Below are 11,023 nucleotides of genomic sequence, written 5' to 3'. Positions count from 1 at the left end.
AAGTTACTTTAATGTCCTGATCTAAATTAAAGATAAGACAATGTGACCAAGTAGTAAAAGAACCTGAAGAGTTCTCCCCAAGGGCCTATGGCTTCCCTGGTCTTGACCATGGTCACCCCATGAACAGTCTTGCCCACGCCCCAGTGGACTGACCCACACACAGGTGCATATGATCAGCTTTCATTTGGTTATTTTTAAAAATATTTTTTTATTTATTTTTATGTGTATGCATGTATTGCCTGCATGTAGGTAAGTGCACCCGTGTCGTGCAATGCCCATGGAGGAAAGAAGAGGCTGTCAGATCCCCTGGAACTGGAGTTATGGACAGTTGTTAGCTGCCATGTGGGTTCTGGGATTCGAACCCGGGTCTTCTGCAAGAACAGCCAGTGTTCTTAACCGCTGAGCCATCTCTCCAGCCCCTTAAATATCATTTCTACCTGCTACAGGAAAAAGTAGCAAGATGGGGAAAATCAGCGTCTTCCCTGCACCACTGCAAAAACAGAGGACTCAGAACAACTACAGACATGCAGCTCAGTGCTGGCCCTTACTAAACAACCCACGAAGTCTTGAGTTGTCAGGGAAAATAGAATCAAGCTAAATTCTGGTCAATCCTAGTGAAGGATTTTCCCCTCTTTGGGGAAAATGCTTAAGTGAACTACCACAGTCTGTCAATACCTTCTGCATGTTTTCCTTCAGTGAACTTGTGTTCTTTGGATGATGACACCTTGCTCATTTCCTCAGGTTTTACTATTTGAGGAGGACTCTTTGCTCGGGATAAGAAGCACCCAAATGTCAAGCTGCTCAGACGCTGTCCTTCGGAAACCCTTGGTGTAAAGACAGCAGGTGCCTTCTTCCCTTGAAGTTCTGCAAGGTTGATAATCAAAATTGAGTTGAATTTTTCATAGCAGATTTGTTAAACACAGAATGAAAGCATGTAAGAACTTTAATAAATCAGTCTTTACACTAGAAAAAGCCTGAAGTATATCTTTTATTCATGTATAGTAAATGGAAACCCTAAGGTTGAGCACCCCAGTTCTATGTTGTTGTTGTTTTTTTAATATTTCATTTATTTTTATTTTAGTGTATGCGTGTATTGCCTGCATGTAGGTAAGTACACCCGTGCAATGCCTGCAGAGGACAGAAGAGGCTGTCAGATCCCCTGGAACTGGAGTTACAGACAGTTGTTAGCTGCCATATGGGTGCTGGGATTCGAACCTGGGTCTTTGGAAAGAACAGCCAGTGTTCTTAACCACTGAGCCACCTCTCCAGCCCCAGTTCTATGTTTAAAATATGTTTATGAACCAGGGAGATGGTTCAGCAGGTAGAGGCACCTGTTGCCAGGGAGATGGCTCAGCAGGTAGAGGCACCTGTTCAAGTCTGACAACCTCAGCTCAATCCCCTAGAGTCCACATGGTGGAAGGAGAGAACCAACTCCTGCAAGTTGTTCTCTGACTGCCACAAGTACACATCATGGTATGTGTGTGCCCCCATACATACTATACATATATGTATGCACACACAAAAAATAAATGTAAAATCTGTTTATATATTTTGAATAATCAGAGTATTTCCTAACTGAAGAGCAAAAAAAAAATAATCCCTTTAAGAGATTTTTAACTCTCAAACAAATGAAAAATTACAAACAAAATTAAACCAGATTTTAAAAACTACAGAGTTATAGGTTCTTAAAAAGTCAAGTATTGGTAAACACAATTTAAGTGTTGGTAAAAATTTTTATAATACCACTCTTTTTTTTCAGATTTATTTTTATTTTATGTGTATGAGTGTTTTGCCTGTATTGCATGTATCTAAGTGTACCATGTGTGTGCAATGCCCACAGAGGTCAGTAGAGGGTGTTGGAGTCAGACGAGGTGGTGCTGGCTTTTAATGGCAGCACTCAAGAGGCAGAGGCAGGGGGATTGCTGTGAAATTAAGGCCAGCATAGTCTATATAGTGAGTTTCAGGCCAGTTGTGGCTACAGGGGGAGACTCTGTCTCAAAAAGACAAAAAAAAAAAAAAAAAAAAAAAAAAAAGAAGAGAAAAGAAAGAAATGCACAAACTCAATAAAAATAAACATAGAAGGATGTTTTATATGAAGTACACAAAAATTCAATAAAAATATACACTGAAAAGAATTTTTTAAAATTTACTTAAGAATTCTCTTATCACATGCTAGCTATATACCTTTGGGCTTTGAAGTTACAAAGAATGCAAGCCTATGCATTTAAAATGCAAAGGACTTATTTATATCATAAAATTCTACTCTGTAACAATTTCTTGCCAAAAACCTAATACACAGAGCTGGTGAGATGGTTCAAGTGGTTCAAGTGCTTACTGTGTAAGCATGAGGACCTGAATTTGGAGGCCTAGTACCCAAATAAAAGCCAAACATGATGGTAACCCAAGCTTTGGAGATGGGGAAGGGACAACTGGATCTTCAGGACTCATGGCCAGCCAGTCTAGCCAAATGGATGAGCTTCAGGTTCAATGAGAGACCTTGTCTCAAAAAATAAGGAGATAAGATAAAGATACCTGAAGTTGACCTTGGGCTTGTGTGTGTGTGCACAGGTGGGCACACCCACTGATACACACTAAATGAATAAAGAAAGCACATGACACAAAGCAAAATTGAAAACAACATAACTGATTTTCTTTTTCAAAGCAACAATATAGGAAATTAAATATCAAAATCACTATTACGCCCTCAGGTGTAATTAATGTTTAGCTATGCTATCCACCATGGTAGCCTCTAACATGGCAAAGCTGCTTAAATTTAAGTCAGTCTTAATGCAGAAAAAATTTAAATTCAGGCCATCAGTTTCGCCAGATCTATTTCAAGTGCTCAACAGTCATAAATGGTTTGTGGCCATCCATCATGTTAGACTGTACAGGAACAGAGCATTTCCTTCAGTGCAGAAAGTAGTCAAAATTTATAAAGAACTCGAAAGAAAAATGTCCTTTTTTTGTATATCTGTGGTTCTGGGGATTGAGACCAGGGCAGGACTTCACACATGCTAGCCAAGCACTCTGAACTGAAACCCCAGCCCTTAAATGCCTTTTTAAATAGGCCAGTCTCATTGCTGACATCTGGAGTTGTCAATTGGTATTGGGTATGTGTCCTCTGAAAAGCTAGAACTGAATAGGGTCAGGTCTAGAGACCTGCACTGAGAGACACTGAGTGCACTGGGAAAAAGGGGAGGAGCCTTCACCATTTTTAGAAACAGAGCCCCAAACAGAACTGGACACGCTAATGGTGCACCAGTGTTTCAAATATGGGAAAGAAAAAGCCTATGAGAATCCATGCCTTTATAAGTCACCCCCTCCCGGATGTCATAAACTATGTAAAACCCAAAAAGAAGGTATTCTGTCAGTTTTGTCAGCCTTAGGACCTCAGAGGGTACTCACTGGTCTCCCAAGGAGAGGGGAGGGGAAAACTTAGTGCAAACAATGGGTTATCAATAGATACTCCCATTTGGCAAGATTCAAATCCTTACCCAGAAGACCTAACCGTGGGGAAGATTAGGACACTAGCAATCCATGAGTGAAATAAGTTGTGGCATTTGCAGCTAACTACCTACCAGCTCAAGCATCTTAGAATACATTGAACCACCAACAGTTGCCTTCAAAGAACACCAAATCCGGTGATGTTTTCAGAAAATAAGAAGTCAAGGAGCCTTCTTTAAAGTCTCCAGTGCAAGGGCTGTAGAGATGGCTCAGTGGTTAAGAGCACTGGCTTCTCATGCAGAAGACCCAGGTCCAGTTCTCAGCACTCATATGACTGCTAACAACAGTCTGTAATTCCAGTTCCAGGGCATCCAACAACCTCTTCTGACCTCCGTGGGCACTGCACAACATGGGTGCTCCAGACGAAACACTCATACACATAAATAAAATTAAATTAAAATGAAATAAAATAAAATAAAAGTTTCAAATGCAGCTGGACATGGTGGTGCATGCCTTTAATCCCAGCACTTGGGAAGCTTATACAGGCAGATATCTGTGGGTTCAACAACAGCCTGGTCTACATAGCGAGTTCCAGGCCAGGTGGACCTCTAGGGAGACCCTGTCTCAAAAAGACAAAAAAAAAAAAAAGTCTCAAATAAAGGTACAACTAAGTATATTGATTCTGATTCCTTAATCCCTGCTAAAAGGGTCTATTATCTTATAAGGCCAAACTTCAAGTCCTTTTGGACATCTGAAGCAGAGCTTCTAATATAAATACTTCTTTTTATCTGGTTTTGTAACACCTTTTCTCCACTTCCAAAATAACAAAGAAGCAGTTGCTTGGAAGGACTAAAATGCTCCCACTCTTCAAGATTGGTACCACTTGCTTATGATTCCTGAACTTCAAGGTTAATAGTAATATTTTTAGTTTTAGCATGTTGGATTCTTTGGGACTTAGTATGAGTTTTAAAAAGGAACAAATGGATTGCCTTTTAGAAGAGAAACAAAATTACCCAGTCAGGTTTTTCCTGCCTATATAGTAGACATTGTGGTAAATTGACACATCATTACTCCTCTCTCTTTTACTCCTGGTCCAAGATCCCTTGGGTATAGGACTTCTGGTTTGTTGGAGAAATTCTTTTTTATATACTTACAATAGTGTCTTACATGAAATTCATAATTATGTCCTTAAAACAGCAGCCAAATACTAGTAAACTCTTATACAGCCAAATAAATCCAGCTAAGCTATCTTAGTGAAAACATTTGTACCTTGTAATTTTGACTGTATTGCTCTTATCTGTTCAGTTTGACTTTGGTTGATAAAACGAAGATTCTGATTCTCCCCTTCCAGCTGAAAGAACATAGCAATACTCTTTAATCTAGAGGTAACACTAAAATCCACTTGTTTATGGTAATATTTACAAATTGATAATATGTAATTACTCTTGTTGCAATAAAATAAAAGGAGACGACAAGCAAATGAGCAGCTTTATTAGCAATCTCAACAATTATGGTGTCTGTATTTTTCTAGAACTAAGCATTTTCAGTCCCATATACATTTTTCATTGTAAAATTATTTTAAACCAAACTATTTCAGCATTTAGTCTTCATTTCTCAGATACCAAACTCATTAACTTTATTATCTTTACAGAAAAACTTCATAATGATTTAAAATTAACTCATTATTTTAACTATTTACAGTTATCATCATGAGTTTATCAATGCTTTTAATTTGAAAAATGCAAAGGACATTAAAATCTATTCTATCAAGAGATAGCACCACAACCAACTGATCAGAATTTCATGTCTCATTTATCAGAATCCTCTATTCTGATGATCTTATTCCAAAAAAGTAAATAATAAAGGAAAAATACAGTAATAAATACCTCATTTAACTTAACTGTTACCCATTCTTTGATCTTAGCTGCTTTTTCTTCTATTATTTTAGCTTCTTGTATTCTTACTTGTTTCTGAAATAACATTAACAGTCTATTTAGTTCAAACATAAACTCCTTGGCTTGGAAATGGTACATCATAAATATGAAAAGCAAATCCACTTAAAACCTGTTCCCAAGTTAATACATTTACCTCCAAGTTATCAAACAGATTTTAAAAAGTCAAAGACTGCCAGGCATGGTGGTGCATGCCTGTAATCCCAGCCCTTGGAGGCTAAGGCAGGAGGATCAAGAGTTTAATGCCAGCCTGAACTACATAATGAGATTGTGTGTGTGTGTGTGTGTGTGTGTGTGAGAGAGAGAGAGAGAGAGAGAGAGAGAGAGAGAGAGAGATTAAGATAGGCTTTTCAGCAGATACAGAAAGAAACCAAAAGGCATATATACAAGTGTGATAATTAGTCCTGACTGTCAACTTGATGGGATTTAAAGGCCCCAATGGAAATAAGCTTCTTGGTGTGCCTGAGGAAGTGCCTAGATTGAGGTGGAAAGACCCACCTTTAATGCAGATGGCACAATTCCATGGGCTAGGGCCTTGGACTGAATAAAGAGGAGAAAGTGAGCAGAGCACCAGCATTCTTCTCTCTGTATTTGTGACTGCAGCTAGACGACCAGCTGCCTCAGGCTTCTGTTGTCATGACTTTCTTGCCATGATGGACTATACCCCCAAACTGTGACTGAGATATGATAAACCCTTCCCTTTTCTTTTGTCAGGTATTTTGTCACAACAATGAGAAAATTATAGCAAGTATTGCTAATTCTAGCAATGCTCTTCTGTCTCTCAAAAAACTCATACACTGAAATGAATCCCTGGAATAGATCAACAAAATAAACCATTTCTGGAGCAGTAGAATTGAACCAACTAGGCTAGGGAAAGAACACAAATCTGCTTAGGAGCAGGGCTATTTTCTCCCTCAAACACTTAGTTTTCAAGGTCCAAGAAAAACAAACATCGAGAAACTCTAGCTCACATTTAACAGTCTTAAAACCTGGTGATGAGAGAACACGAATACCATACAAATTTCAATGGGTGGTAGAAAGCTGAAAGCCACTAACCCAAAGAAACACCAACACACACACACACACACACACACACACACACACACGCACACACACGCACACATGCACGTGCTAGTAATACAAAGTACTAGATTTTGCCTGGAATCACCTAAGACTTGAAGGGAATACCAATTTTATTTCTAACTCTCACCAATGCATGCGCTACAATCCTGTGAGTAAGAGTTCTCCTCCAAATTTATAGACTTAAGCTGTTTTTAATCTTTGTGACTATGTATTCACAAGTGCACACATTGTAAGACTTTGATGACTCAGTTTTTCCTAACCTGCTCTTCAAGTTGCAGTTCCAAGTTCTGAATGATGTCATCCTTCTCCTGCATTAGAGACTCCAGATCCTGACACTTTTTATATAGTCGTGTCTCTGATTCACTGGTTTGAATGTTAGCAGCTTTCAATTTCTCTTCCATAACCTGTACCTAAATTAGGAGAGTAAAATATTAACATTGTGCCAATAATTAATATATCACAATATTAAACTCATAATTTTACTTTAACATATACAGGTTCTTAAAAGGTTTCATTGCAAAATGAAAATATTAAAAAGCAAGGTATAATGTATTGTGATAATTATGAAGTCTGAAGACTATTCGCCAAATAGTGTTAACTTCAGGCAGGTATACAAAAGCCAGGTGTGGTGCCTTATGCCTCTAATCCCAGCACTCTGGAGGCAGAGGCAGAAAAATCTTGGTGAGATGGAGGCCAACCTGGTCTACATAGCCAGTTCCAGGCCATCTGTGACTACAGGGAGACCCTGTTTTAAAAAGAACAAAACAAAAACAAAAACAAAGGTAGGTAGGTAGGTACTCAAGAGATTATCAGACTAGTGCTATTATATAAGGTAAAGTACATGTTTTACTAGAGTAATGATATTATGGAAAGTGCTTACACAGAAGTGGAAAGTTTCTAACTCTGATTTTTCTTATGTAAACAAGGAAGGAATATAAGAGTAAACATGGCTGGTGTCCAATGAAGATTCGAATTGGATGACCTATATAATAACACATTTTGGGGGTAAACAAACTAATATAAAAATAGAACACAGTAGAAAAAGAACCCCCCAAAAAACCCATTAAAGCCACAATGACAAAATCATAAAAAAAATAATAAAAATCGAGCACAGAGGAGGGCAAGAAGTCCCAGCTCCAGTTGAAGAACTATTGGCAACTGGTAGCTGCTGGGAGAGGGAGACTCAGTTTTCTTTTCCTTTTTTAAAATTTATTTAATAACTACATAATTAGTAGAAGCATCTCATTACAACAGCATTGACATAGTCAATAACAGTTTCCAGAGCAAAGATGCATCTCTTTCAAAATTGGCTGTAAAATTTTATGTTCACAGTGTTGAACCTAAAACAGTTATACATTATTGTACTCAGTATAAACCCTATAAGACATAAAATTGGATGAGGTTTTAACCTTTAAAAAAAATCTTCATTTCTTTTTAAAATATAGTTTCATACAGATAAGCTCATTTTTAATGCAACTAACACTTAGATGTTTGCACATGTGTCTCTAATCTCTATATATTTGATTATTATTAGTCACAGTTGGTTACTTTCTGAGATTTTTTGGAACCTGAGCATGGATATAAAGTCATCAGGTAGATTTCAATGGCAATGTTTTCAATATCTACTAATTAACATGAAGAAAAATTTTATGCTTCTTCCTCAAATATAACTTTTTTTAATTTATTGATTTTTTTGTGTGTATTTCATACAGAACATCCCAAACAATCTTATTCATCTTTATACCTGCGTCCCAAATGGCACCCTCCCATAGCCTCCCTCTGCCACCCACCAACTGGAGCCTATATACTTTGTCATCCCTGTTACTGTTCACTGTCCCAGCTGTTACCCAGTGCTAGTCCATATGCTGAGTCTAGTCAGCCTATCTAGAGTTCCTTGTTTTAGGAAGATCAGCTCTTCCTCATCTAGCAGCAATCAGTTGCCAACATTCCTTTAGATAAAAGTGTGGTCTGTGGTTCATTTTCCCAGTTCTATGCTGAGTTATTGTATGGGAGTCTCTTGGGCCACCTTGGCCAACAACTCAAAGGAAGGTATCTCCTGTCTGGCATTGTTTCTTGTTATGTAGCCTTTAGCTATACACATGGACTCTTAAAGAATTATACTGATCACTTTAATCTTTGGTTATACTTTCCTTTTGGGTATTTAAGACCATATAGTTGGCCTAGAATAACCAATATATAATTTGAGGATCATTTGAGGATCTGTTCCTCGGGAGTCACATTGGCTTGGGAGGAGCCCCTGACTCCTTTCTTTTACCAGTTCCAGCTATGTGAAGATAACTCAAAGGTCTTCCTCGACTGTAGCTGGCTTCACTTGGAAGCATGGAGGAAATGTTTCCTCTGTGTTGACCCTCCTCTTTGTAGAATGGACACTTGTTCAAGTCCATCTGGTGGGGTCTCCACAGCCTCCTTGATCAAGAGGACAGGTGACTCACCACAGTTACAGGACCTTTTGAGAGATGCTCCATAGTCCCCTGGGACTTAGTCGACCTTGGAGGGCAGGGAGCAAAAAGAGACTCAGTTTTCTTTAAGGGTGTGATGGCAGGGAAGTTGACCAGGCTTCAGGGGATGGACCCACACCCAAGAGCATTTGGGGAACACAAGTTGGACTCAATCAGCCTTAAAAAAAATAATAGCATGAAGTGAGGAGAGTAGTGGGGGGGGGTCTCAGAGGAGGTGAAGGGCAGGGTCTGAATATGATCAAAATACATTCTATGAGGGCTGGAAAGATTGCACAGTGGTTAAGCACACTGGCTTCTCTTGCAGAGGACCTGGGTTCAGTTCTCAGCACCCACATGGTGGCTAGCAACCATATATAACTCCAGTTCCAGAAGATCTAATACCCTCTTCTGGCCTCTGCAGCCATTGCACAACATGAGTACACTTAGATGCATGTAGGCAAAATGTTCATACACACAAATAATTTATTTTAAGAATACATTGTATAAACTGTATAAACTCTCCAAAAAATCAGTAAAAAATAGTACTCAAAAAATAGAGATAGCCTGAGAAGGTGGGTTCGGACCTCCATCGGTGTAGTGGCTTGGATCTCAGCAGACTGCCAGAGTGCCTAGTTCTGGCCTCCCTCTGACCTCTATCTAGCTGAAGGCCTGAGAACCCAGGGGACTGCCTGAGAGCCCCCGGATCCTGCTTCCACATGGTGGTGAGCTTCCCCTAATTGTGCCATACCTATCCCCCTACATGGGATTTTGGGAGGCCCCTCCCAAGACCCCAGGGCAGATCTGGCTTTGGTAGGCTAAGGCTGAGATCCTAGTAGGCAGCCTCAGAGGGTGGGTTTGGACCTCCATTGGTAGAGCAGTTTGGATCTCAGCAGACCGCCAGAGAGTACCCAGTTCTGGCCTCCCTCTGCCTTCCCCCTGGCATAGGGTTGAGAATGCAGGGGGCTGCCTGAGAGCACCTGGATCCTGCCTCCACGTGGTGAAGGAAGCCTGAATGTACCTGACTGGAACCTGAATTGAGCTTCTGTGGGTACTCCTGAATAGCTGATGTGAAGCCATCAAATAAACCTGAGAGACCCTGAACCCTGTACCAACCAGCTTTACATAACCAATAAAGAAAGTATCTAGGGACCCAGATAATACAAACAGAAGCATAGTTCAACTTAATTCTCATATCAGAATCATAAACAACAAAAGAAATTCACATGCCAAAACCACAATGAAAGAATAATTTAAATGGAAAGCCAAAACACTATGTCCCCACAAACTCCACCAATCCTGTAGAAGAGTTCTACAAGGAGAACCCCCTAGAGATAACCCAGGACACTGAATTTAAAAGAACAGTCATAAACATGATCAAGGAATTCAATGAATTTAAAGAACACATGAACAAACAAATCAAAGACCTAAAAGCAGATAGGGATAAACTTCTGAATAAATTCACAAAAGAGATAGAAACATTGAAGAAAACTCAGGCAGAAATAAAGAAGGCAGTGCAAAACTCAATAAGCCAACTTGAAACAACAGGGGAAAGCCTCACCACTAGAATGAATGAAATGGAAAACAGGATATCAACACTTGAGGATAAAGTTGAAGAATTGGACTACTCAAGGAAAGATTATGGAAAATATTCTTTTTAATTTTTATTTCATTTTTTTAAAATTTTATGTGTATGCATGTATTGCTTGCATGTAGGCAAGTTCACCCATGTCGTGCGATGCCCACAGAGGTCAGAAGAGCCTGTCGGATCCCCTAGGACAGGAGTTATGGACAGCTGTTAGTGGCCATGTGCTGGGAGTCACATATAAAGGAAATTCCATCAGAATTACAGCTGACTTATCAATGCAAACTATGAAAGACAGAAGAGCCCGGACCAAAGTATTTCCAGTTCTACATGACAATAGATGCCAGCCCAGAATACTATACCCAGCAAAAATGTCTATTATAGTTGAGGGGGAAAGAAAAATCCTCCATGACATGAACAGCCTGAGAGAATACATGTCCACAAAACCAGCCCTTCAAAGAATACTTGAAGCAATACAGAGAGCAGAGAGAGGAAACAACTAT

The 11,023-nt window shown here is 39.4% G+C and overlaps 1 protein-coding gene across 1 annotated transcript in view; it reads right to left on the bottom strand.

Annotated features, from left to right (window-relative positions):
* Nucleotides 1-11,023, bottom strand: part of Plekhh2 (pleckstrin homology, MyTH4 and FERM domain containing H2) — a 142,506-nt gene that overhangs the window by 69,749 nt on the left and 61,734 nt on the right. Inside the window, exons 4-6 of the mRNA XM_029564836.1 lie at nt 6,740-6,889; nt 5,331-5,414; nt 4,714-4,795 (exon numbers count right to left, since the gene is read on the bottom strand). Coding sequence (XP_029420696.1) covers nt 4,714-4,795; nt 5,331-5,414; nt 6,740-6,889 — 316 coding nt within the window. The remainder of the gene's footprint in view (nt 1-4,713; nt 4,796-5,330; nt 5,415-6,739; nt 6,890-11,023) is intronic.

This window comes from Nannospalax galili, unplaced genomic scaffold (assembly GCF_000622305.1).
Source record: "Nannospalax galili isolate Female #2095 unplaced genomic scaffold, S.galili_v1.0 scaffold257, whole genome shotgun sequence".
Lineage (NCBI taxonomy): Eukaryota > Metazoa > Chordata > Mammalia > Rodentia > Spalacidae > Nannospalax > Nannospalax galili.
This window is presented reverse-complemented; position numbering and strand designations above follow the sequence as displayed.